This window comes from Camelus bactrianus, chromosome 10 (genome assembly GCF_048773025.1).
Source record: "Camelus bactrianus isolate YW-2024 breed Bactrian camel chromosome 10, ASM4877302v1, whole genome shotgun sequence".
NCBI classification, from domain to species: Eukaryota; Metazoa; Chordata; class Mammalia; order Artiodactyla; family Camelidae; genus Camelus; species Camelus bactrianus.
Window position 1 is genome coordinate 13,102,919 of NC_133548.1, and position 27,830 is coordinate 13,130,748.

A 27,830-nucleotide genomic window follows, 5' to 3' on the forward strand; every position below is an offset into this window, starting at 1 on the left:
ATTAAAGAAAACCAGACGTTTCAAGTTAAGGGATGTAGTGCTTTCCTCTGCATGGGAAGGTCTTCGCTGTGCACCTCAGCCATCGAGTGCCAGTGTCCTGAGCTTTCCCTCCTGAGTCGTCTCAGTGTGCACCCTGGGGCGTGGCTGTGGAGGCAAGGGCTTGGCAGTGGGCAGCCTGCCCGTCTCCATCCTGAGATCCCTCGGGGCTCACCCTCCAGGCGGCTGTAGTGGCTTGAAGGCTGCAACATCCTTTGTTTGCTGATAAGGCAGGCAAAGGGTTTTTCATTCAGAGCAAAGAAAGTGGCCTGACTTTAGAGATAATGCCTCCAGCCTTTCATGGCCAATTCTTCCATATTCACACTTCTAGTCAGCTCCAGCTTTTCAGAATTCCTCTATAACCCCCGATATTCCAGTTGCTTCAATGGAATGGGATGATGATTTAAAAGATAATTTAGATAATTTCCCGTGCCAATCGAGGTATCAGTCAATATTCTATGGTCTGGTTTTTAACTGTTAAATAAAACTCCTAGTGTTACCACAGTAAATTACCACGGACTTGGTTTAAAACAACGGAAATTTATTTCCTCACAATTCTCAAAACCGGAAGCCTGAAATCAAAGTGCAGGCAGAGCCAGGCGCCCTCAGAAGACGTTAGGGGAGAATCCTTCCTCACGTCCTCGATTCTGGGAGCTCATGTCGCCCCCTGGTGGGCAGCAGCAAAATGGCACTCTCTGTCTCCGCATTTACACACCCTGCTTCCCTGTGTGTCTCTGTATGTCCTTTTTTTTTTTTTTTCGGTCCTGTATAAAAACGCATTCTTTGAACTTAGGGCTTACTTTAATCTCATCATGATTTTTACCTTAATTACATCTGCAAAGATCCTGTTGACCAATAAGTTCACATTCTGAGCTTCCGGGTGAACATAGATATTTGGGGAGACGCGACTCATCCACAGTACTTAACGTTATTTCACGTATGGTTTGCCTCTATTTCATTAAACATTGAAGTGCATAGAAATCAAATGATCAAATAACTGGTTTATGACTAGATTTTAAAATCTAGTGAATTGACTACAAAATTTGAATCATCACCTCTACTAGAAGCACTGAACATGGCTTTATCTGATAGATCAAATTTCTTGTGGAAATACAAGTCTTCAACAAAATGGTATCAAGTGATTCATTAATTTCCTGACACTCTCTTTCACATCTTTGTTCCTGAGGCTGTAGATCAGAGGGTTCAGCATGGGAATCACCACCGTATAAAAGGCAGAACCTACTTTGACTATGAACCATGAGTTTCTGGAGCTGGGCACGCAATAAAGGAACAGGACCATCCCATGGAAAATGGTGATGGCGGTCAGATGAGAGGCACAAGTGGAGAAGGCTTTTTGGCGCCCACCAGCAGAAGGCATCTTTATGATAGTGACAAAAATGGAAATATAAGTAGTGAGGATAATTGCCAGGCTGCTCACCTCATTGAATATGACGATGACAAAACAAAGCATCTGGCTGATGTGGGGGTCAGAGCAGGAGACAGAGACAATGGCCAAGTGCTCACAGACAAAATTATTGATGATGTTAGACCCACAGAAGGATAATGCCAGGAGAAAATAGGTGAGTGTCAGGGAAGAGACTACCCTCCATGTATAGGGTCCGGCCACTAGTAATGCGCAGAGCTTTGGGGACATGACTACTGTGTACAGTAGAGGCTTACAAATGGCCACAAATCGGTCATAGGCCATCACTGCCAACATGAAGATTTCAGCCGCTGCAAATATACAAGCAAAGAAGAATTGCAGGATGCATCCTAGGAAAGAGATGGTTCTGTCTTCCACAACCAAGTTCTCCAAGAGCTTGGGTGTGACTGTGGTGGAATAACAGAAATCAGCAAAGGACAACTGACTAAGAAAGAAGTACATGGGGGTGTGGAGTTTGGGACTGACCCTGATGATGGTGACCATGCCCAGGTTCCCCAGCACAGTGACCGTGTAGATGACGAGGAACACCAGGAACAAGGGGACCTGGAGGTCAGGATATTCCGAGAAGCCCAAGAGGGTGAACGTGGCTGTGGCACTCTGATTTCCAGCTAGCATGACTGCTGTTGGAGAAAATCTGCTATAGTGATAATAAAAATAGTAACCATGACGATGACAATAGTGCACCTATATCACATTCACTGCGTTGCACACATTGTGCTCAAACTCTAAGATACGTGCATTTTGGTCTCTAAATAACACTCCGAATTGCAAAGCAAGTAGCCTTGTGTTCTGAAAAAAAGAACCTGAGGCATATATAAGTTAAGGCACTTGCCTGAGGGGACACTGCTTACTAGTGATGAGTTAGCTTTTGAAGTTGATCAGGAGTGACAGATCTTGAATTAAGTTTGGGGTTAAATAGAAAACTTTTCCACAGTGTTGTAGGAAATGTGTTTTTCACAGTTCTGTCATTCTGAAGAGCTGTGATTCTTAATAGGATTAATACAAAAATGCATGTAAATTGAGAACTAAAGTCTATTTTAAAAGAACCAGGATGTTGTAAAGGCAGGAATATTTCGATTGTCAAGTTGTTCAAACTGGAGATCATAGGAAAGGCAGAGTTTCTGAGTCACCGCAAGAATTTTCAAGTTTTGAACTGACATATGGATGCTGAAGGAAATATAGTTCTGTATATCCTCAAGCTTTTTACTGATTCCAGTTTGATGCTGAAATAATTGCCTTCACGTTCTAAAAACACTGCAGCAAACTGGTAAAATAATGAAGCTGTATTTATGAAAACACTTTACCCCAGTGTTTTCTTTCCTTTGTGTTTGTCGATTTTCTCAGTTTCACTAGTGCTCTGAACATAGCCTTCGAAATTCCTTGATCATTATCTTTTAACTTACTATTTTTAATCTGATAAATTTACTAGGAATGTTATAGCATTAAATACACACAGAATATCTGAATTGGAGAGTAACTTAAATCATGTTTTGCTCAAGTCTTCCACATTCTGTAAGATTTCTCTATGGAACTAGAGAACATGGTAGTAAACACCAACCAACTGTACATTGTCACCCTCAAAATTTCTGGTGACAGGACCATTGATTCTGATTAAAGCTACATGTGATCTTGTTTTGAGTCATGCAATCTTTGTTACATTTGCTTACACTATTTTGAGAAAGCAAAATCATCTTGTCTTCACAAGTAGTTCATAATCCCAGAAATGTATTTAATCATTTAACAATAATTTAAAAAACAAGTTAGCAGATAACAAGCACATGTCTTAAATGTTCAGGTCAATAACAGACTATCAGTACGACTCGCGTAAACCATTCGGTGCCATTTCAGTTTGGTTTGACCTGGTTGAGATAGGAACTATTTTCTCCTTCATAGCCTTATGGCATTTTTGACACTCAAAAAATGTATTTTCTAAGGCAATGGGCAGGAAAGTGCAAAGAACTAATGACAGACCACATGATGAAAGAAATGTGGGCTTGGAAACATGGATTTGATTCAGTTCCAGGCTTTGTCATTTACTGTGTGATTGCTGGTGAATTACTGGAATTTCCTGAGCCTCAATTTCTTTATCCATAGTAATGACACGATAATACATATTTCATAGGTGTGTAAGGAGGAAATTCGGAAACGATGTTAATATACTTACTGCAGAGTCTGACAACTGTGGAGTCCAGAAAGTGTAGGCTTTCCCGCTCTCATTTCTTCCAATTCTTGGTGCTGTGACTAATTGGTACTATTTTTAAACCCTTAGATTATTTTTAAAAATCTAAGGAAGAGATCATGGTTCAAAATGGACAGCAACACACATGCGGGTACAATTCAGGACACAAAAGGGCAGCTCAGCCATTTTCCCTGCCCTTCCTTTTGGCCCTGTTGGTGTTAACTCACCAGGGACTGTCTTTCGATACGTTGTCTGTTTCCCCTTTGCTCTCTCCTTATCACCTGACTCCTGGTGCTCTTTTCTGTGTAACCTCACGGTACCCAAGGCTCAGACAACTTCCCTGCAGGGCCTCTAGCCAGCACTGTGAGCGTGCCAATCTCTCCTTTCCTTGATGGCACTGTGGCTACTGTGACAGTCGTTTGACTCTGAAAACTTTGACTTCTCCCCATTAACTAATTTATCAAATCTAAAGTTCTCTGCTCAGTTTTATCTAAACCCTCACCCTAGCTATATTTCCCAATTTTCAAACTTTTAAAAATTATGCCAATGTTCTCAGCTTATAATGTATAATGCATGCCCACTTATTCTTCGGCTGATTTGATTTTTCTTCTCTTTCCCCTGGAATGGCCTCTTTTTCTTGAGTATTGATGCAGCAGTTGCAATATATAAGGCATTCCGTGAAAACTACCATCACTAACAGGAACTGTCCCTTTCACTCCAGCAGCATTTTCCACACTCTTGGTATACCTGCAGATATCACCATCAGAAAAATTGAAAGTATATGATACATAGTGTCCACTATTACTTTATGCATGTTATTTTTATTTCTACACAATTTGGAGATGTTGAGGACATTCTCAGACATTATAATATCATTTAAAAAAATTCATTTTGGCTGTACTATGCTAGGCACATGGTGGATATTCTCAACGCAAAAGTCAGGACGACACCCCAGGGGAGGGAGAAGAGACTGAAGCTCAGCCAGCCACGTGAGCTTCAGGAAGAGGGACCCAGGAGACATCACTAAGGCTGACCAAGAGTGATCCTTGCCTTAGCGGCTGGAGGATCTTAATGCTTCCCATATGAGTAAGGCTAATGTGAGATAGGTCACCCAGCCTGGAACCAGCTCACCTGAAAATTCTGTTAACAGTCTCCAGGGAAGTGACCACTCAGAATTCAAACATCATGTAAAGCATTAAGAAGTTGGTCAACACAGCAGAAATCCACAAATAATGAAAATTAATGTGACTGGAATATATTTCTTTCTTGATATCCAGGAAAAACTCAGAGAAAAGGAGAAAGAGAGAGACAAAGAATTGGAAGCTGAATCTGACTCCTGTGAATACAGTGCAGGGCTTATATGTGACTCCGCGAGCTTGGGGATTTAGACCCCAGAGAATATTTCCTGAACGATTGCTCTTCACATCACAAACTCAGAAATAAGATGGAACACTCTTCCATGTAGAAATTAACAAGGATGTAGTTTCTTCTAAGTCCCTGGAGATAGTGCCTCATCTAGCTTAGCTCATGAATTCCTTTAAGAAAATGAATTATAGAAAAATACACACATTGAATTAGAAAACATGGTGACTACAGCAAAACCCAAGAGGAAAGTTAAGTCAGCTAACACCAGCAACCGTTCAGAGATGATTATTATTACATCTGCTACGTGATTTCTCCGTACTTTTCTGAGCATAATGGGCATGTGTTTTGAGATGTGTAAACAACACAACTTGGGTTCTGGCTTTTTTGCTTAACATAAATAATTACTGTTGTCTTTGGAAACAGTGATCTACTTTATTGAAACTAAATGGTGTCTTCTAAATATGGGCAATCCACACTTTCAAGCTTATGTTAGCACAATTAAATAATATAATGTCTTAAAAATAGCAAATGCATTTTGGAAACATATTTAACTCACTAAAACCACTAGGTGTCAACCAATCCACTATTTCCACTACCCCCAAATGCCACCATCTATACTTTCCCCAGGCCTCTTGCCTGACTCTACCAGGAAGCCCTAACACAATGGAGGCTGTTTATCACCAGGCGTAGAGTTATGTATTGAACACAGCACAGCCTTGGTCCTGAATCCCACAGGGCTGCCTGGTTACCCTTTTGCTGGAATAGGCTTGAGTTCCACAGTGCGTCTTCCCCCATCCCCGGCACCTCTGCATCCTGGACCAGCCCCAGAGCCCACTTCTGCACTCAAAGCTAGCTTCTATTATGTTAGCTTTCTGTGCTGCGTAACAAATTACCACCAGCTTACAGGCTTAAATTAATACACTTTTTTTTTTTTCGGTTCGGTCCAGCTTTATTTATGTAACAAAACATTTCTGAACACATACTGTGTGCCAGGCCCTAGGTGAAGAGCTGGAGAAACCCAAGGATCTGTTGCTCTGGGTTCTTGTATGTTCAGTGCCAGGTCTCAGTTCTCTCCACTGGGGCTTTTCCTCTCACCCGACTCCCTGAGAAGTGTGCTTCTCCTCTTGGCTGCTTTCTTTTTTTTTTTTTTTTAATTGAAGTGTAATTCTTTACAATGTTGTGATAATTTCTGATGTACAGCATAGTGATTCAGTTATATATACAGTATGTTATACACATACATATATACATTCTTTTCCATTAAATGCTATTACAAGATATTAAATAGAGTTCCCTGTGCTGTACAGTAGGATTTTGTTGTTCATCTATTGTAGGTATAGCAGTGTCTGCAAATCCTGAACTCCCGCTTTCTCGCTCCACCCCCCACCTTTCACCACCAGTAACCATAAGTTTGTTTTCTAAGTCTGTGAGTCCATTTCTGCTTGAATACACATTCTTATATCAGAGTTTCTGTAGCATAGTAGGCGGCACATTGCTGAGTTGTATGGGAAGAAGTTGTTGAGTGGTTTGGGAAGTATTTGCAACCTTATAAGACACTGCTAAACTGTTTTCAAAGTCTTTCAACCCTTTTACTTGCAGCTGAAATGCACGAGCATTCTGCTTGCCCAATAGGTCCACCGCTGATATTTGAAACTCTTACTCATTTGAGCCCTTCTGATCGACTGCAGAAGTATCTCACTCTGGTTTTAGTTCTAGTTTTAATAAGAGTTTCACTGATGACTAAGGATGCTTAGAATCTTTTCATGTGATTATAGATGACTTAGATATTTTGTTTTGTCAAATGTCTGCTCTAATATCTCACCAACTCATTAACTAGATCATTTTTCTTCTTGTTTTGCATATAGAATTCCTTATGTTCTACATACAAATCCTTTATCAAACATATATATTATAAACACGTACACAGTCTGTGGTTTAGATTTTCATTTTATTAATGGTGTCATTTATTCTTAAGAAACTTTCATCACAAGTTTTTAATGGTAATAAAGTTTCTTTTTTCATTTTTTAATGATCCATCCTTTTTCTTTAATTGAAGTATAGTCGGTTTACAATGTCATGTTAATTTCTGGTGTCCAGCGTAGTGAAGTAAAACATAAAAAGGATAGATCATTATGAAGTAAAGGTAAAGGCTCATTTATCCATGTGGATATCCAGTAATCTCAGCATTGGTTGTTGAAAATGATAATTTCTCTATTGAACTATCATGGCATGTTTTTTGGAAATTAAATGACCAGATATGCTTGATTCCATTCTGGGACCCTATTATTGTAATATTTCACTGCCTTGATTACTCAAAAAAATTTAGAATAAAATGAATATATGAATTTAAGTAAGGTAAAACAATATTTAATTTTGTTTGCTACTCAGCAGGCTATAAGTTTAATGAATAAACATGATCTTCTACCATCTATTATACAATGAGTAACAAATGATTCATTACAAGCCACAGGAAGATGAAACATTTGTCAAAACCATCTCTGGAGTATGAGTTTCCTGATCACAATTCTGGGGGATCATCTCAGTCCAGCATATATCTGATGAGCTGGGAATCAGTTTTGCTTTGGAAACACCCACATACAATTACACTATATATGGTAAAGCATTTTAAAATAATTTACAAATATTTCAAAAGACAGTCAAATAATTTTGTTTCCAGTTTGTTTGACATGTGCTTTACAACTATTCCACTGAAAATTGATGTATGCTACAATCAATAATCAATAATTGATAAAATGTTGTGCTGTCATAGATAAACTAAAAGCCTCTTGATTAAAAGATTTGAATTATCTGTCCCACTATGAGAGTTGAACAATCTGTAGCATAGTAAATCACTTTTTTCAGAAGTAAAATAATGAATCTAACAATATTATCTTGAGTGACAAAGCAATTTTGTGAAAACTAATTTTCTAAAAGTGTTTTTTACGTCTTTGTTCCTAAGGCTGTAGATCAAGGGGTTCAGCATGGGGATCACCACTGTGTAAAACACAGAAGCCACTTTAACTGTGAGCCAAGAAGATTTAGGATTAGGGATACAGTAAAGAAAAAGGATGGTCCCATGGAAGATGGCGATGGCTGTCAGGTGGGAGGCACAGGTGGAGAAGGCTTTCTGGCGTCCACTTGCAGAAGGCATCCTCATAACAGTGATAAAAATGAGTATATAGGACGTCAGAATAATCATCAGACTGCTTGCCTCATTGAATACGGCAATAATAAAACATAGCATCTGACTGATATAGGGGTCTGAGCAGGAGACAGAAGCAATCACAGAGTGGTCACAGATAAAGTTATTTATGATACTAGACTCACAATAGGATAATGCAAGAAGAAAATACATAAGTGTCAGGGAACACACTATGCCCCATGAGTAAGACCCAGCCACCAGCAGAGCACAAAGACTCCGAGACATAGCCGTGGTGTAGAGCAACGGGCTACAGACTGCCACAAAACGGTCATAGGCCATCGCTGCTAACATGAAAGTTTCTGTTACTCCAAATATGCAAGCAAAACAAAATTGCATAATGCAGGCAGAGACAGAGATGGTTCTGTCTTCCACAATCAAGTTCTCCAACAATTTAGGTGTTACTACGGTGGAGTAACAGAAATCTTCAAAGGACAAGTGACTGAGGAAAAAGTACATGATCGTGTGGAGATTGGAGCTGATCTTGATGATTAGAATCATGCCCAGGTTCCCCACCACGGTGACTGTGTAGACAGACAAGAAAACCAGGAAGAGCGGAACCCGGAGTTCCGGATATTCTGAAAAACCCAGGAGAATAAACGTGGGTATGATACTCTGATTTCCTTCTGATAACATCATGATTCCTGTTCAATAAAGAACCAAAAAGTATTCCTTAAAAACTAGAACTAAACAGACAGGAGAAACAGAGAAGAAAGAAGCTTCCTATGTTGTTGTGAAGTTGGTGGAGAACAGTGATTCTGCACGCACGGTCCTCAACCAGCCGCAGCAGAAGCATCTGAACGTTTGTGAGGAATGCAAACTCTCTAGCCCCATCACTGACCTCTGGAATCAGAAACTCTGGAACGGAGTCCACAATTTGTGATTTACCAGCCCCCAGGTGACTTTGATGCATGCTAACTATGAGAACCACTATTTAAAATTCAGTCCTTGTTATATTTTTAAATAGAGCTGAAATATAAATTTAGAGCACAAAAGAAACTGTAAAACACAAAGTAAGAAAGGTAAAACAGAAGCAGAGAGCACCTTGTTACGGTTCGAATAATTGTACTAAGGGTCAGGGAGATTGCTTGGCTTTGCAAATGGTGCCACACAAGTCTTGGTACTAATTGTTTTTATGTTTTTGATGTTTTGTAGGAATAAAGAAACATCCATAGACTGTGTAAGTTGGAATACATCTTAAATTGTATCTAGTCTATGCCTTCCATCTAATGCCTGAGAATTCATTACAGAATCTTATCCATGAAATAATAATGTAGCTTCCATCAAAACCTTCTTTTATGGTACCCTGCCTCCTGGGATAATTTTGTAGGTCTTTTATTCACATTTTGTTTAACATCTATCATTTTATTACTTACATGTAATTAATTAAAGTACATTAATTATTCATGTGGTTTCTGGTCATCCATTCTGACATGTATTTTTAAATTATAAATATATAAATATATCATATAAATTATAGATACATACATATGTTGAGAAACAGAACAGATGCATATTATATTCACCAACAATAATTTCATGTATGTTCTAAGATACAATGAGAATTACACATTTTCCTGACCAATAAGAAGTTAACCTTCTGTTGTTATGAGGCAGAGGGGAAGTGAGAACAGTAAGCCCATGAAATGAGTGACCCCAAGGCACACACACAGAGCTGCAGCAAAGGTAGATGGATGCACTGCTTCGTCTTCTGAGCTTCGTCTGGATCACGTGTCAGACTCCAGACTCAGCTCCATGAACGCCCTCTTAACACGCAGCGCAAACAACCCCCGACCTAAAGCCTGTGTCATCAGCCTAGTCTTTCCAGTAGTAGGTGGGCCTGGGCAGATACACTGCAAATCTCCATCACCGCTCAGGCTGCTTTAATAAAGGAGTCCCCTCCAACATTTGAAAATATTATCAAAACCTCGGTATATCAGGGAGATTGGTACTACTCTTCTGGTTTACTGGCACAATTTTTACAATAACAAAAGATACTCAGATAACGACGTGGAATTCAACCCTAGCAAGGTCAAATGCTTTTGGTGACAATCAGTGAATTAGGATTTGACTTGTACTCAACTTGGCCTATGGGATTCAAAATCAACAGATATCCTATAAATCTTTTGCAACTTCTCTGTTGCTCACGGCTGCCAGTTTCTATAATACAAAATTTAATTATCAAAGACAGTTGATGCCCATTTAGTGAAAATTAAAATGTCTCTGAGCATAAGAAAGGGGCCATCTGTAATTTTTCAGATAATCTGTATGAGCTGGAGCTCCATCGTTTCCTTCTAAATTGAAAGATACCAAAAGAAATGTGAACTGACCTGGAACCAAGAGTTCTTGGTTACTTTACCGAGGATTTCTTTTTATGATTAATAAACCTCAGGTACTTTTCTTCTCCGTAGTCACATATTCTTTAAGATAGCCACAGGTTTGGGGCTTGTAATAAAAATAGCAGTAAATTTCAGTGAGTATGCCGGTAAACTGGCATTCTATTTCCAGGACATGAATGTCAAGGAATACAAAGAAAATACTGAAATTGACTTCACAGTCTAAACTGCCAAACTTTGAGCTTTATATTTGTCTCCATGACTATAAAGACATAAACTACAGAGAATTGTAATTGGAATATTACTCAGTGGACCGCAAACCATATAATTAGTTGAAACACTGTCTCTTGTGTCATTTGGTAGACGCATTTTCTTCTAAATCATTAGAGATAACTACACCATCACATCTACTCCATTGATTACCTTAAGATCTTGAATTATTGAAATAATACATATTCATTGATGTAAACGTGAACTATAGAATTTGAAATAAGGAAAAAAGATCCATCTAAAAATAATTGTTAATTACTCAACTGTATTACAAATCCCACACTCCAGTTTATAGAGTAGAGAAACTTGGACAACACTGCCTTAAGCAAAAGATAAAGGTGACCATCACCAGTGCTGCAATGTGGATATCATTTACCTTGATATGATCTGATGAGGAAAATTCACCTCTGTGGTATTACTACCCCAAAACCCATAATCCTGGGTTAATATCAAAAAATCACTAGGCAAACCCATACTTGGAAGCACTCTGCAGGACACCTCACCAGTGCTCCTTCAAATTGTCAATGTCAAGAAAAACAAGAAGAGAGTAAACAAGTGTTACAGACCTGAGGATATTGGGGAGACATGATATGGTACCCTGGCTTGGATCCCAGAGGAGAAAGACGACACTAGTGGGAAAAAAAATGATGGAATCCAAATGAAATGTACATTTTAGTGATCATAATGGATCATTATTTTTAATTTTATTTGACTGTGGTAAGAACACTTAACATGAGATTTACTCTCAAGATATGTTTTAAGTGCACAGTATTTGTCCTTCTCTGACTGGCCTATTTCACTAAGCATAATGTCTTCAAGTCTCATCCATGTGGCCACACATTGCAGAATTTCCACATTTTTTGAGACTAAATTGTACTCCATTGTTTATATGTGCTACATTTTCTTCATCCACGTATCTCTCCATAGACATTTAGGTTGTTTCCACATCTATTGTGAACAGTTCTGCAGGGAACGTGAGTATGCCAACATTTCCTTGAAATCTTCATTTCAATTCTTGTGGATAATGATCCAGAAGCAGGATTACTGGTCGCATATAATTCAATTTTTAATTTTGCCGAGAATCTCCATACTGTTTTCCACGGCAGCTGAACCATTCTGCATTCCTACCAACAGGATACAAGAATTCCACTTTCTCCATAGCCATATTCTTGCCAACACTTGCTTTTTGTATTTTTTGGTAATAGCTACCCTGATAGATGTGACATGAGATCTCAGTATAGTTTGGATTTGCATTTCCCTGATGATTAGTGACATTGAACATTTTTTTGACATATACCGATTGGCTATTTGTATATCTTCTTAGACAAAATGTCTAAATCAGCTCCTTAGCTAAACATTTAATTGGGCTTTTAATCTTGTTTTTACTATTGAGTTACATGAGTTCTTTATTTATGTATTGGAGATTAATTCTTTATTGAATATATGGTGTGCAAATATTTTCTCCCATTTTGTTGTCTTTTCATCCTGTTATTGTTTCCTCAGCTGTGTCGATGCTTTTGATGAATGAATGATGGTAATTGTGTGAGATGTTAATGTGGATAATTGAGTGAGGTGTGATGGAAACTCTCTGAAACATCTTTGCAACTTATTTTCTAAGATAAAATTATTACAAATGTTACAATTATGTTTAAATGCCATCATTCACATGAACAGTCCCATTTTGTTGTGTCTCCACCCCACAGCCAGCTCTGCTCATGCCGGCGCACCGTGGTCTCTGGACTGAAATAGTGCAAATGGAGTAAGTAGCCTCTCAACAGCCACGTCTGACCCCGCTTTGAATCATTCTGCTGCTCCACCTGCCAGGCTTTTCTTTTCAGTGTCTCTGGCTGGGAGTGTGCTGGGACTGGGGTTGAGGGGGTGGTTGGGAGTGGTAACCCACATTTTTTAACTCATTACTAACTAGGTAAGAACTCATCTAGCGAACTCACACTTACATACTGTTTCCTAATAATACACAGGTTTCACAAAGAAGTAAACAAGACACAAAAATCTAATTCCCTAGGCCAGAAAATTGTTATGTAGAAAAGTCAGGCTTCAAAGACTCAGGAAGAATTTGAGATCATAATTTTTAGCCTCTGACTTAATTTGTGAGGAAAAAAAAGAAAAAGAAAAGCCACTCTCAAAAACTTTTCTTGTACAGAAAATAAATTTTCAATTGAAAAATTTCATGTGCAACTGAAAATTTTCTTATTTTTCAGTGAATTTGAATACTAAGCAAAAATTTTCCCTGAATTGAATAGTAGGACACTCTTACCATTTTGTTTTAAAAGTCAAGTATAATTTCAATGACAAAAATTAACAAGGGCAGTACAATAAATTATTGCAGAACGATTTTTCTTATTAACAGAATTTTAGGTTATAAATAAAATGTGGCATATTAAACTAATAAATTAATAGAAAGGATACTCTATTATATAACATTGATGGTAGTTTTCTCAGGAAAAACCCACTTTGCTTAATATTAGAAAATTTTTAAATGTAAGTTGTCATATTAAAATATTAAAGGACCTAAAATGAAGAAACCATAGCTTGATGAATTTCAACATCCAGTGACCAAAAAGCAGAACAAAATAAAAACACACAAAAAAAAGAAAATACATGAGGGAACTTTGCTAATTTGGAAACAAATAATCGACAAAAATCCTACTGCAAAAAACACTTAAAATGTGAAAGACTAAATACTTTCCTAGTGAGATTAGCAAGTCAGGGATGCTCACTTTTACCCCAAATTATACTGACATCTCTAGCTTGTTTACCAAAGCAAGGAAAAAAATTATAAGGAGCAATATTGGAAACAACAAGTTGAGAACATATTTAAACAGAGATTATAGGATATAAGTTGAAATCCCAACTGATCTACAAATAAATTATAAAACTATTGAGAGATTTTGGTAGAGTTGCCAGAATGCACTGCATTGTGATCTAAAAACAGCACACATTTTCCAAATGACATTTAAAATAGCATGAAAAATATCACACATTGAGATTAATTTAACAAAATATACACCAGAACTTTACAGAAAAATTGTGATATAGTTTCATTTCAAAAATTAAAGTATATCCAAATAAGCAGAAAAATAGTACACTCATGATTTGGAAGACTTGAGGCTGCAAACTTGTAATTTCTTTCCAAATGGATCTCTGGTTCTACTATAATTCTACCCTAAATCCAAACAAGAATGATTCAAAAATTTGCTTTGAAAGGTAAAGATCAAAGACTAAATCAATCAATTTTTAAGAAAAAAAAAATTTTCAGGACTTCTTCTATTGTAATAGATCTGACTATAAATAAACAGAAGCATGTAGATAGTCTGTAAACAGACCCATACATATATGGACATCTACTTTATGAAAAATCTGGCACTGTAGAGCAGTGTATAATGGAGTGAATTTTCAATAAATATTGCTGGGACAAATATCCACGCATAAGTTAAAATATAAAATCAATGTATTCTCATGTCATGCCAAAATTTACTTCCAGTCTGATCAGAGAAATAAATTTAAAAATCAATCAAAAAGAAAAAATGCAATCCCATATATAAAATAAGAAGAAATAGAATATAAAACACATAATACTGTATGAATATGGTGACAATTTAGCACATAAGATACGAGAATTTATTCATTATTTTAGGGAAAAAAAATGGAGGAAAAAACCTGAAAAGGCATTTTGCAAAGAAGAAGGAAAAGTCAAAAGACCGATAACTGAATCAAAAGAAATTACATCAGATTAATAATAAAAGGAATTTGAATTATAACCAGAATCAGCAAGTGCTACTCACCCATCAAACTGAAAATATTAAAATGTCTAGTGGGACAATATTAAATGTTGGCAATAATTAAAGGGAAATAATTAGAAAACACATACAATCCAGGGGGAATGTAAATTAGGATATCTACTTTGGAAAATTGTTTGATTAGTATCTAGGAAAAGAAAAGAAACCAGCTCTGTGTGATCCAGAACAGGCATGCACAGAGAAAATTTCACAGAACGAGGACGAGCGGGCCATGCAGCAGATACTAGGGCAGGAATGTTCACAGTAGCGTTTCCATTAAAGACAAAAGGAGTGGGATTGCAGGATCATATGAGGTTCTATTTTTAGTTTTGGGGGGAACCTCCATACAGTATGTAATCGGCTGCACAATTTACATTCCCACCACAGTGCATAAGTGTCCCCCTTTCTTCACATCCTCTCCAACATTTGTTATTTGCAGATTTTGCAAAGAGAAGAGGGAGGGGCAATTGAGGGGTATCAGATTAAGAGATACAAAATGCAATGTATGAAATAGATAAGCAACAAGGATGTATTGAATAGTCCAGGAAATGATAGCCATTACCTTTTAGTAACTTTTAGTGAACTATAATCTGTAAAAATTACCTAAAAATATTATAATAGTGTAAATCAACTATACTTCAATAAAGAAGAGGAAATAACCAAAGCCCATTAGCAATAGTATAAATTAACAAATTAAGGTATATTTATTTTATGAACTACTCTTCACAGTAAAAAATGAACTACTGTTACAGCTAGTCATGTAAATATTCTTTTAAAATAAAATGCTGAACCAAAGAAGCCAGACATTAGGGAAGATATATTCCAATTTTTTATTTATGTGCATTTCAAGAAGAAACAAAGTTAACTTTTCTCATTTTGTAACCTGTTCTCATGAGTTGTAGCTGAAAATGAAAGTTTATGAGTAACACAAACTCCACAAGGGCGTTGGGTCCTCATGGGATCAGAGAGGAGCAGGGACCAGGAAAGTGCTCATGGAGATGCTGCAAAGGGCTGACAGTGCTGTGCCTGCAATTTCTCAGAGAGACTAACGTACAGGATTATTATTCAGAATGACTTGTCTACCTGCTTGTCATATTCATGATTTGAGAGAGAGGAAGAGAAGGGAAGAGAACAGAAAGGAGGGGAAGCAACCATGGAAGGGTAGCAATTTCCAGGTTCTGGGGATTAGGATGTGGACATCTTTAGAGGACCACTGGTTAGCCAGTTACACTCTGAGGGTGAGGCATGAACAGAATTTTCTTTCTTGCCTTTTTTTTTTTTTAAACTTTAGCCTGCAGGTGATTTTTTACAGAACAGTATGATTAAATAAACACAGATGTATACACATGATCTAAATTTCTGAATACATTTTATCCCATTATCGAAGAAAATTTAATAATCCAATGTATAAAGCACATTTAAAAAATAACTTTCTCTATTCATATAAGGCTACATATGTGTGTGTATATATATATATATATATATATACACACACATATATATATATAAAATCAAAATTACATTGCATGAGAAAACAGTTTGGTGTTAATTAACCTTCTGGCTGCCTCCTTCACATCATTATTTCTAAGGCTGTAGATAAGGGGGTTCAGCATGGGGATGACAATTGTGTAAAACACAGTGGCTACTTTGATGAGGAGCCATGAGCTTATGGAGGTGGGCAGACAGTAGAGAAGAAGGATGGTCCCGTGGAAAATAGTGATGGCAGTCAGGTGGGAGGCACAGGTAGAGAAAGCTTTTTGGCGTTCACCAGTGGAAGGCATCTTGACAATTGTGACAACTATGAAAACATAGGAGGAGAGGATAATCAGGAGACTACATGCCTCATTGAATGTAGAAATGATGAAACACATCATCTGACTGAAGTAGGGGTCAGAACAGGCTAGAGAGAGGATGGCAGAATACCCACAACCAAAGTGATTTATGGTGTTGGAACCACAGAAGAACAGTCCCAGAAGAGAATATGTGATTGTTAAGGAACACATCCCACCCCACGTGTAGGATGCAGCTACCAGGAGGGCACAGAGCTTACGAGACATAGCCACTGTGTAGAGCAGGGGGTTACAAACAGCCACAAGTCGGTCATAGGCCATCACCGCTAACATGAACATTTCTGTAATCACAAGTGAGCAACCAAAGAAAAATTGCATCATGCAACCCATATAAGAGATAGTCTTTGTGTCCACAACCAAGATCTCTAAGAGTTTGGGTGTAAGTGCCGAAGAGTAACAGAAATCAAGAAAGGAGAGATTGCTGAGAAAAAAGTACATGGGTGTGTGGAGTGTGGGACTGACTCTGATGATCACTATCATGCCCAGGTTCCCCAGCACAGTGACTGTATAGATGGCCGAGAAGACCAAGAAGAGGGGCGCCTGCAGGGGTGGGTGTTCCGAGAAGCCCAAGTGGACGAAGGTGATGCCAGCGCTCTGATTCCCCTCATCCGTCATTATGGTTCCTGCCGGAGAAAATCAGAGAATTCATCCTCAGCAATCAAGTGTGACAGAAAGAGTGGGAGTTTGTTTCTTTTCCAGGCTGGATTCTGGGCTGGAAGGGAGACTCATCCAGGGGGGTGGGGTCTGGGGTTTCCTAGGAAGGCCAGCAGGGTACAGTTGGAGATGGGAGGGTTCACTGAGCGTCTTCAGGTGTGGGGTAACAAGTATGGGTCCTGATGGATGGACTGGGATGAACTGAGTGCCATAGATGGCTCAGAGAATGGCCCTGTTTATAGTTGTTTATAAGACATAACTTGGGTATAGGGTTAAGATTAGAGTTTGGCTTAGTTCTTTTAAAACATTGAAGATAATTCCACATGTAGTAAAAGTCCCCTCTCCACCACCATTTACTTCCAAGACATTATCTGACATACATCTCAAAAATGTTCTCCTAGAAGAAATAAAAGCAAGAATAAACAAATGGGACCTAATTAAACTTACAAGCTTCTGCACAGCAAAGGAAACCATAAGTAAAACAAAAAGACAACCTACGGAATGGGAGAAAATTTTTGCAAATGAAACCGACAAAGGCTTGATCTCCAGAATATATAAGAAGCTCATATGACTCAATAAGAAAAAAACAAACAACCCAATCCAAAAATGGGCAGAAGACCTAAACAAGCAATTCTCCAAGGAAGACATACAAATGATCAATAGGCACATGAAAAAATGCTCAATATCACTAATTATCAGAGAAATGCAAATCAAAACTGCAATGAGGTATCACCTCACACCAGTCAGAATGGCCATCATTCAAAAATCCACAAGTGACAAATGCTGGAGAGGCTGTGGAGAAAAGGGAACCCTCCTTCACTGCTGGTGGGAATGCAGTTCAGTGCAGCCACTGTGGAAAACAGTATGGAGATTCCTCATATTTCTAATGCTGTTTTTAATGAATTTACTTTGAATCTGAAAGACATGAGTGCAAAATATCCTAGAATGTAGCATCAGCTACAATTTTAGGAAGTAGGAAGTGGTGCAAATAGGGAATGGGAAGTCGAAAAAGGCTGCAGACACAGAGCAGAAATAGCTTTCTTTCCTGATTTCTCTGTAATGTTTCCTCCTGTCTTAGGTATACATTTCCACTCACTTAGGGCAGAATGAAACTATTCTTCCAAACATGCTTCCATCATTATTCCTACACTACCATCCATCTGCTCAGCTGGGGAACAATGATCTTTATTTAGGCTGCCTACACCCACCCTTCAGGACTAACTTTCATCAAATTTCATTTTAAAATCGTGCTCCAATGCTTATACATTTTCAAAATCACCTTCTTACAAATTACCTGAAATCTTGAATTTTACTTTCAAATTTACCTGTCTGAGTTTCTGTCATCTCTAATGTCACTACACTTTCCAGACTGTTTAATTTCTATTCCTTTCATATCAATCACACCAACAATTTCTATCTTTTGTGCACAAAATACATTCTTGTGTAACATAGTATCTTTATCACATTAACTCTTCCAACTAACATGCCCTCTGCCACCATCAGATTTTAAGCACGACCACATTTTAATATCCAATGCCAGGCTATGCTCTTCCAGATAACTTTGGTGATTCATCCAGACCCCAAAGTTTCTTTACAGCTCTGACTTGCTTCCATCTACGTGGTTTTAAACTCAAAAATTTTATGCAAAATCTGGCATATTTATCTACAGTTTTATACATTTCTTTTAATATTTACCTAAAATATGTTTCAAATTGAGAAAAAATAACATTACTTGAAGGTCTACCAACTTGACTAGAACATTATTAAACTACATAAGCAAGAATCAAAGACAAATGCACACCAAATATCTTAAAGATGTAAGAAATAGAGTTAGTAAACTCTATTATTCTCAGTGGAATTAGATGGATCCCACTGAACTGCAACTACGATTGCATAGATGTTTCTCTGGCAAACATACTTCTGATTTCAGAGTTTCCCACGGCAGAACTAAAATACGTCATTTAGTTTAAGAACTCACCAGAAGTCAGATACTCTGTATAGACTGATTTCCTGAGGTCTTCTTTGATTTAATAAGATTCTTGAAAATTATTTCACAAAAAATAAAACTTTTCATAAAAATTGTTGTAGCCTGTAATTAGGATATGGGAACATCTTCCAAAATATATTCCAGGAAAGGCATCAAGAAAATTAGATTTTTCTCATTAAAAAAAAAAAAAAAAGAATCAGGGACAACACAGACAACCTCTCAAGGGTGAGCCAGACTAATAAGCTGAATTGAGGGATGGTGTTGTGTGTTTACATCCACCCGAGAGACCTTGGGAATCATGCCCCAGAGAGTTTTGATTGGGATATTTGCCATGAGCCAAACGCAAGACAATTTAAAAACACCTGTATTCCTAGCTTAGAATAGAATTTATTTTAAATCATTAAATCATATGGGAAGGTTGGACACGTTTGTCTTCTGACCTTAGAAACATAACAGTAACAATCAGCCGATCATTTGAGTTATTATGTATTCGTTATGGAAAACATGCCTTCCAAAGTGCACAGTGAGAAAAGCACAATCTCTGTCCTGTAAATCAGACGTGCTACAGCTGGTGTTTCACGTTTCATGTCAGGCTTTCCTCTGAGTGTTTTTTTTAATTTGACCTTTTTTTTTTTTTTTTTTTTTGTAAATAACACATTTCAGTATCACTTTGAATATAGATCTGATATGATGGCCTTTGAAGTTAACATTTGCATCCCAAATGTTTCCCTTTTTTACTAAAATTCATGTTGAATAGAATATGTGTTTTTCAAGGGGGCAATTGATAGGTTTCCTGAATACTGTGGTGCATTAACGTTCTGTTTCATCATAAGAAACTGCTCCAGATTCAATGACTTAGACAACATCCACGTGTTAGTTCACACATCTGTGTGTCTGAAGTCAGGCCCAGCACAGCCGGTCCATCTGTGTGAGTTATCAAAAGGCTGAAACCAAGGTGTCATCAGCGTTTTCATCTCGAGTTTGGTTCTCTTCCCAGTTCTTTCATGTTGCTGGCAGAATTCAGTTTCTTGAAGTTGTAGGAGTAGAATCTTGCTTCCTGATATCTATCTTGGGATTATTCTTCCCTAGACGCCACTCTTAGGTCTCAGCTATGTTTTCTCCTCTCAGATCCCTCTCACACTTCAAATCCCTCCTTCAAGTTTCTCTTAAACTTCACATGTCTCTTCCAAGAAGGACCCAGCACTTTTCAACAAGTCACCTGATTATGCCAGACCCACCAATGAAGATAATTTTCCTTTCTTAAGGTCAACTGATTTAAAACCTAATTATATTTGCAAAATTCCTTCACCCAAGCACCCAGGTATATATTTAATTGAAAGGCTAGCTGAAGATATCTGTGCACCAGATGGTGAGGGCTCTTGAGAGCTGGCTGAGGGTTGTACTCATCACTTGTAAGATCAACATTTTTGTCCTCTCTGTATTTATACCTCAGCTTCCTTGAAAGAGCACCTACTCACAAAAATGTTATATTTCAGAGAAGAAACTTGATGATCTAAGATACTATCTTAAGAAGCTAAAAAAGCAAACACAGTTTCACCTCTAACTTGGAGGAAGATAAGAGTGATAATCAAAATAATAGAAAATGGACAGTGAAATAGACATAATGAACTGAGTAAATCCAAATGTTAGATCTTTAAAATGATACATGAAATTGATTACCACCTAGATAACCTGATTAAAATAAGGGATCAAAACACAATTGCTTCTATCAAGTGAAAATAGGAAACTTCATTACAGATGCTCTCAATATAAAAAGATAATTAGTATTATAAACAATATTATTCCAATAAATTTGACAAGTTAAATGAAATAGAAAAATTCCTTGAACTATACAAATATGGACCTTACAGAAGCTGACATATAAAATACAAATAGCCCCTAACTTCTTATGAATTTGAATTTTTAATTAAAAATTTTCCCACAGAGAGAACCCCTGGACCATATGGTTTAAATGGTAAATTCTGTCAAACATTTAAGTAATAAATAACACAAAGAGTTACAAAAACATTTGAATAAACAGAGCAATAAGGAATATCCACAGCATCTTTTTCCTGAGCTTATTATAATATCAAATTCTACAACTGGAAAAAGATGTTATAAGAAAAAATATAGATCAAGATGTCTAATGTACTTAGTCACAGCAATATTAGTGAAATACTAGAAAATAAAATACTACAATATATAGATAGTAAAATGTATCATGACTCAGGGGGAGAAAAAAGATAATCTTCATATAAGCAAACAAGAAATAGAAGAAAGTTCCTTGAACTTGATAAGGGTCATCCACAAAATAACTTAGCTAACATAATGTTAAAAAGCCCACAAAAATGCTAAATAAAATAAAATAATTTTGGATTATTTTCACCTAAATCTGAGAATTACAACCATCAAAACAAAACAAAATGAAACAAAACAAAAAGAAAAGAAGAAGAAAGAATTCTGCTCTTATCACTTTTATACAATATTATATTTTAGATCTTAGTCGAATAAAGAAAGAAAAGTCAAATTATCGAAAAGCAAAAAGTAAAACTATTTGTCTACAGCATGATTCTGCATATAGAAAATTCTAGGGAATCTCCAACAAAAATACCATGTGAAATAATAACTAAATATAGTAATGTTGCATGAATGAGTGTATACACGAATATCAGTTATATCATCATAGTCTAATAATGAAGCTATGAGTAACTTTTTTTTGCGTTAAGATGATAAATTTTATGTTATGTGTTTTTTTTAACCACAATTAAAACAAACTATAAGAAGAAACCAAATGTAACAAATTAAATAAAAACAAGATCACCAGATAAATTCAAATAAAAACATTAGTTTAAAAGTGGTAACATTTTGCTGAAACTAAGTAACCAATGTTGGATTTAGTTACAATTTAAACATGTAATTATAAAAGCATAATAAGATGCTTTTATGCATTTTATGTTGCAGTTGTTGACCTAAATATTTGATTTTGAGCGTGATGGACAGTCCTTTGATTCACAATCATTATCATTACTATAATTTTTCCTCTCATCAGGTTTCTCATTTGAAACCATCAGTTGATTATTTTAATTGGTCTAACTCATTTAAAAATGGTTTTCTCCAAAATATAACACTGATAATTATTTTTTTCAAAATCTCCTAACAAAAGTTCTTCACGGAGAATATCTGCAGGCTGGTATGTCACACAAATGCCCACAACACACACAAATACATCTGCCAATAATCTGAATAAGGGCACTGCTTCGCCGAGCTGCTTTTGAGTCCAGCCTGTGATACCAAGAGCCCTGTAATGACCCAACTGTCTCTCCCCTTTCCTCTACTTGAACTACCATAAGCTTCATTTATACTGGCGCCATGATTCATTCAGCCTTCACTTTGCATGAACGCATCATCTGTGTAGTAAGTCATCCAGCCTGATTCTTTCCTTTTTAAACACCTTTAACTGTACATTTGAAACGTGTGTAGTTTACTGTGCAGGAACCATAAGTAATTTTTTAAAAGTGACATTTGCTAGCTTTGTTCATGCAAGTGTAAGTATTGTCTACAAACTATTGGCAGCTGAGTCACAATCCCTGAATACCTTAACTAAGATCTCCCTGATATCATTAAAGAGAGAGAAAGAGTGGGTATTTTAACTATGTCAAAATCAATACGTAATATCCCTTTGTTGCCTCTCCTTCCTTCAGAAACGCAATCAATAACAGTGGTGATAATGAGAAATAAATCAAATAACAAAGTCACATGGATAAAGCAGTGGTAAACTAAAAACCAGCCAACATGAAGTTACCATAATTTCAGAAACGTGTAAAGAGTATGAGGAGTGTAGACAAATGAAGCAGAGAAGGCATAGCTTCAGCCAAGAATGCTCTAAAGCCCAGATCTAAAGAAGTGACATGAATCTGAGGGCACTTGAAAGTGTCAGGACTCAGAGGCATGCGGTAAATGAACAAAATAAATCCCAAAGTTGGTATGAAAATGAAAAGGGCCAAGAATAACCAGGATCCACTCACAGGGAAGAAAAAGACGACAGAAGTTGCTATGATGGATATCATGGTTTATTTCAAAGCTGTAATAAGTAAGAATATATGGGAATGGCAAATACTTCAAAGGGAATGTATAATAAAGACTTAAGGAACTCAGTGAGGGTGATCAATGATTGAGTCCAGTCATTTACCGTGTCCTTGCATTCATAAGGTTTTTCATATTTCATTACTGATGCAGCGCATTTCTTCACCTCTGGATTGCGAGTCCAACCCTGACGTGTTCAATGGTTTGTCAGCAGAAAAGAAAGATGCAGCATTTCTTAGCTTTGGCTTTAAGTGAACTTGAATGTTTTCTCTTGGTCTATTGTTTTTCTGGCATTTCCATAAGATAGAGAGCCAACTAGTCTAACGATGATGACAGACACTTGGAGCACTCTGGTGTGAAGCCAAACATTTTTAGTGTCATAGAAACACAGCCACCTCAGGTGACCTCCAGATCTTTGAAAATAAAAACTAATTATACTCTTAAGCCATTGATTGTTGGATTTTTTTTCAAGAGCCACTGTGCAGTAGCTCACTTTATACTGATAAACTCACATGTGGACCCTCTATGACAAGACTGACATTGCAGAGTAACATGGAGACAATGCACTGTTTCCAGTAAACAGCATGTGACGGTGATATACTCAAACGGGTAAGAATGAAGCAGCAACGTGGGCGTTGGTGACTGCAGCTCAGATGTGCTATCCTGGTGAGGTATGGAGCTCAGGTTCCCACGTGCTCTCATTTCTCAGGCTGAAGGAACACACACTATTTGTGGTGTGCCTTTCTAGGAGTTGCATAAACTCAAGGAGAAAAGATTCAAATCTTGAAGGGCACTGAGAGCGCCTTCTAGGATGTAACTTACAGCACATTCACTCATTTTTCATTGTCCCAAGAAATTCGTATGAGAATTATTCTCTCTCTGCCTACAGAGAAGCACGGCAGATATGAAGAGAGACCAAATAATGTTGAACAAATAAAACAACTTACTGTAGACCCAAACCACACCCTCTACAATAGTGAACTTTAGGGTGACCCATAGACACAATATAAAAAGCAACAAACAGTCTTGAATATAACATAGACAAATGTACTGCAGACCTTAAAGGTAGATAAATATAATCTTAAACATTAGATAAATTACACATTTGACTAAATTAAAATTCAAACTTGCTCTTTATAAAAGGACATTAAGTGGGTGAAAAGCAAATCCAAATTGCAAAAAAATATTTCCAAGGTACAAAATTGATAAAGAGATTATGTTCATAATATAAACAAAATTTTTAAATAAATAAAAATAAAGACAAATAATTTTAAAGAATATTGCTAAAATGTCATACAAAGTCTTTTTAAAGACGAAAAAAATTCCACAGGTGTATTAAAATGTGTCCAACCTCAATGGTCACACTTATTACAATTAAAAGTACAAATTAAACATTCTATATCAAGTAAATGAGCAAAAATCATATAGTCTGATAATACTGAAAACTGCTGAAGAAATGGGTCATAACTTTAGAATTTTCAAACATTGCACTTAGGGAGCCTACATTGATACAATCACTTTGACAAATTGAGAACTAAATAAATGTATAATATTTCTAGGTATAAATTCATTCTAATGAGTATGTATGTGCAGCTTAGTAGATGTGAATGGCATTGACTGACATGGAGAAAACCGGTAAGTTGAAAAAGTTTACTGAGAATGGATGATTAAAAATTACATTTTATATTAATCTTGGTCTTTGTATCACTGAGTAATTGATGTGTCTCCTTAGAAATAAATTTAACTTCTTCTTCGTATTCAGTATTATTGTCAACACCTATTACTGAACTATATTACACTGATACTCAAACAATGAGATGCATGTAGAAACTAGCTAACACTTTCATCATCCCACCCACAGATAATTATAAGGCATCCTGACCACTGAAAAACACGGGAAGTGCAATCTTTAATTTATTTAAAACATAATAATATATTTACCTAAAATAAAGGTGAACTAGTGTCACAAATACATATGATAAATTTTTGGACATAATCTGAATGTAAGCAAATATATTTATTTGAATTCTATTGAGTGAGAGAGCAGTTTGATATTTCTGAAGCTCCTGACTGTGTCTTTCACATCTTTGTTCCTAAGACTATAGATAAGTGGGTTCAGCATGGGGATCAAGACAGTAAAAAACACAGTGGCCACTCTGACCAGGAGCCATGAGCTTGTGGAGTTGGGCACACAGTAGAGAAGAAGGATGGTCCCGTGGAAAATGGTGATGGCAGTCAGGTGGGAGGCACAGGTGGAGAAGGCTTTTCGGCATCCACCAGTGGAAGGCATCTTGATGATTGTGACAACTATGAAAACATAGGAGGAGAGGATAATCAGGAGACTACATGCCTCATTGAATGTAGAAATGATGAAACACATCATCTGACTGAAGTAGGGGTCAGAACAGGCTAGAGAGAGGATGGCAGAATACTCACAACCAAAGTGATTTATGGTGTTGGAACCACAGAAGGACAGTCCCAGAAGAGAATATGTGATTGTCAAGGAACACATCCCACCCCACGTGTAGGATGCAGCTACCAGGAGGGCACAGAGCTTATGAGACATAGTGACTGTGTAGAGCAGGGGGTTACAAACAGCCACAAGTCGGTCATAGGCCATCACCGCTAACATGAACATTTCTGTAATCACAAATGCACAAACAAAGAAAAACTGTGCCATGCATGCTTTGAAAGAGATAGCTCTGTCGTCCACAACCAAGATCTCTAGGAGTTTGGGTGTGAATACACTGGAATAACAAATATCCAAAATGGACAAATGGCTGAGGAAAAAGTACATGGGTGTGTGGAGGTTGGGATTGATCCTTATGACCACAATTATGCCCAGGTTCCCCAGCAGAGTGACCGTGTAGATGGTCAAGAATGCTAGGAAGAGGGGCACCTGGAGGGGTGGGTATTCTGAGAAGCCCAAGAGGATGAAGGTGGTCACAGAGCTCTGATTTCCCTCATTCAGCACCATGGCTCTGGATTTTTTAAGTAAGTAAGTAAGTAAGTAAGTAAGTAAGTAAGTAAGTAAGTAAGTAAATGAATAGATGAATAAATGAATAAATGAATGAAAGGGATTGATATTGAGCAGCAGAACATGAGAAGGTGGAGGAAGAGGAACTCAGGACAGCTCAACCTAAACTAATGAAGGCAACATGGTCATCGTGAACCCACAAGGGTTCTGAAAGCTTCCATTTAAAGTCTTACATGACAACTTAACTGAATTTGATTATGGGCAATTCACTTTATCCCTCAGAACTTTCGTTTCCTCATCTGGAAAAGAAGAAGAAAATAGTAATTATGAATAGCATTATTTTATATAAATGATTTCTAAATGTAGGTGATACTTAGAGCATTGAATAGCCCCATGATAAAACAAAGGAGACACAGTGAAATCAAGAAAAAAAAAAAATTGAGCTCCATGATCATGGCAGAAGTGACCTTAGGAAGAGTCAACACTTTTAATACATAAGGAAGAACATGTTTAGTAAATTTCTTTGGAGAAAGAAGTATTCTCCATTCACAAGTCTGTATTGGTAGATTGAATGTTTAGCTGTTCTAAGTATATCCCATTATTAAGGACTCATAGAACATCTACTTAACAGGATCTACAAGTGGTCTCCTCAAAAACTCCACTAGTAACTAAGTTCTCTCTCCCACCAAATGGTCATTTATAAGGCTCAAAATTAGGAAGCATATTCCTAAATTAAATTAATTTAATTAATGCTCATTCAGCCTTGGTCCCTTATTACATATGTAGCTTTAGCAAACTGTTAATTTTATGAACCTCAATTTTATCATCTATGAAATGCTAACAACAGGACTATCCTTGGTCATTTAATGCTTAGTGCAGAAGTCTCAAATCAGGTGTGCCTTTAAATTATTTGAGAACATGTCCTACACTTAGTTAAAGCTCCCTTCCACCTGAATTTTCTAATGTTGTTTTTTCCAAGAAAATGCCATCAGTTCCAAGTGTTTAAAATGTCTTTCCATGCACATTTGCCATGTGATTTTAAGAAGGGTTTTATATCCTGGATTCCTTTTAAATTTAGATTTTCCCTCAATCTGAGAGTCACGGTTGTCTGCATTTCTAATTTACCTACATGTAGTCTTCATTTTCCCCTGGTTTTCCAAACTCCATCTTGTTCTGTCTGACTTTTTTTGTCATTTCATATCTTTGACTGTGGGAAAGGCAATCAGAGAAAAATTCAAAAGGAGAAATTTTCAAAGTGTATCTCCTTCTTTATTTACATTGTTATTAGCTATCTAATCATCCAGACATAAGGTTTCCAACTATCCTATCAACCACAGTCCAACCTATAAGATTAACTTTAATGACTTTCTTAACCTGGTATGTAATAGTATAAGTACTTTTGAAGGCATTTTAGGCTAAATGAATCAAATTAAAATGTTTCAGCTTAGATTTCTGTAATACTTCTAGGAACTACCTAACCACATCCTGTTGTCAATACAAAACTACTTACCTCATAGAAGTATTATTTTGGGGGGTTGGGTAATTAGGTTTAGTTATTTACTTAATACTTTTTTTTTAATGGAGGTACTGGGGATTGAACCTGGGACCTCCTGCATGCTAAGCATGCGCTCCACTACTGAGTATACCCTCCCC

At 37.0% G+C, this 27,830-nt stretch overlaps 4 protein-coding genes across 5 annotated transcripts in view; all 4 read right to left on the reverse strand.

The window, feature by feature from the left end:
* Window positions 1–75: 75 nt before the first annotated feature.
* LOC105076729 (olfactory receptor 5D13-like) lies at window positions 76–2,095 on the reverse strand. The gene is made up of 2 exons (XM_010964992.3): window positions 1,180–2,095; window positions 76–140 (listed from the first exon to the last, which is right to left on the reverse strand). The coding sequence occupies exons 1-2, from the start codon at window positions 2,093–2,095 to the stop codon at window positions 76–78; spliced, it is 981 nt and encodes a 326-aa protein (XP_010963294.3).
* A 5,816-nt stretch (window positions 2,096–7,911) lies between these two features.
* On the reverse strand, window positions 7,912–8,862 carry LOC105076731 (olfactory receptor 5D13-like). Its single transcript, XM_010964993.3, has one exon. The coding sequence runs from the start codon at window positions 8,860–8,862 to the stop codon at window positions 7,912–7,914; it is 951 nt and encodes a 316-aa protein (XP_010963295.3).
* Window positions 8,863–15,642: 6,780 nt separating this feature from the next.
* On the reverse strand, window positions 15,643–17,125 carry LOC105076399 (olfactory receptor 1165-like). The gene is given in 2 exon segments (XM_010964498.2): window positions 15,643–17,091; window positions 17,093–17,125. Coding segments are annotated over 2 exon segments (981 nt in total). The 3' UTR covers window positions 15,643–16,143.
* A 6,055-nt stretch (window positions 17,126–23,180) lies between these two features.
* Window positions 23,181–27,830, reverse strand: part of LOC105076732 (olfactory receptor 1165-like) — a 161,071-nt gene continuing 156,421 nt past the window's right edge. Inside the window, exons 3-4 of one of the 2 annotated variants that reach the window (XR_012509589.1) lie at window positions 26,411–26,476; window positions 25,369–25,507 (exon numbers count right to left, since the gene is read on the reverse strand). Coding sequence is in view for 1 of the 2 variants with exons in the window: in XM_045523930.2 (XP_045379886.2) it covers window positions 25,218–26,177 (960 nt within the window). In the remaining variant the exon portion in view is untranslated. Of the gene's footprint in view, window positions 26,477–27,830 lie in introns of both variants that reach the window. The other variant, XM_045523930.2, reaches the window with a different exon arrangement.

What these genes read in the sequence shown, in the direction of transcription:
- LOC105076731 (XM_010964993.3), bottom strand. Translation starts at nt 8,862, where the DNA reads ATGATGTTATCAGAAGGAAATCAGAGTATCATACCCACGTTTATTCTC.
- LOC105076729 (XM_010964992.3), bottom strand. Translation starts at nt 2,095, where the DNA reads ATGCTAGCTGGAAATCAGAGTGCCACAGCCACGTTCACCCTCTTGGGC. An exon ending in GAGTGTCAGGAAATTAATGA is followed by an intron (nt 141 to 1,179) that starts ATCACTTGATAC and finishes CTCCACAGCCAC; the next exon opens with GCCCCAGGGTGCACACTGAG.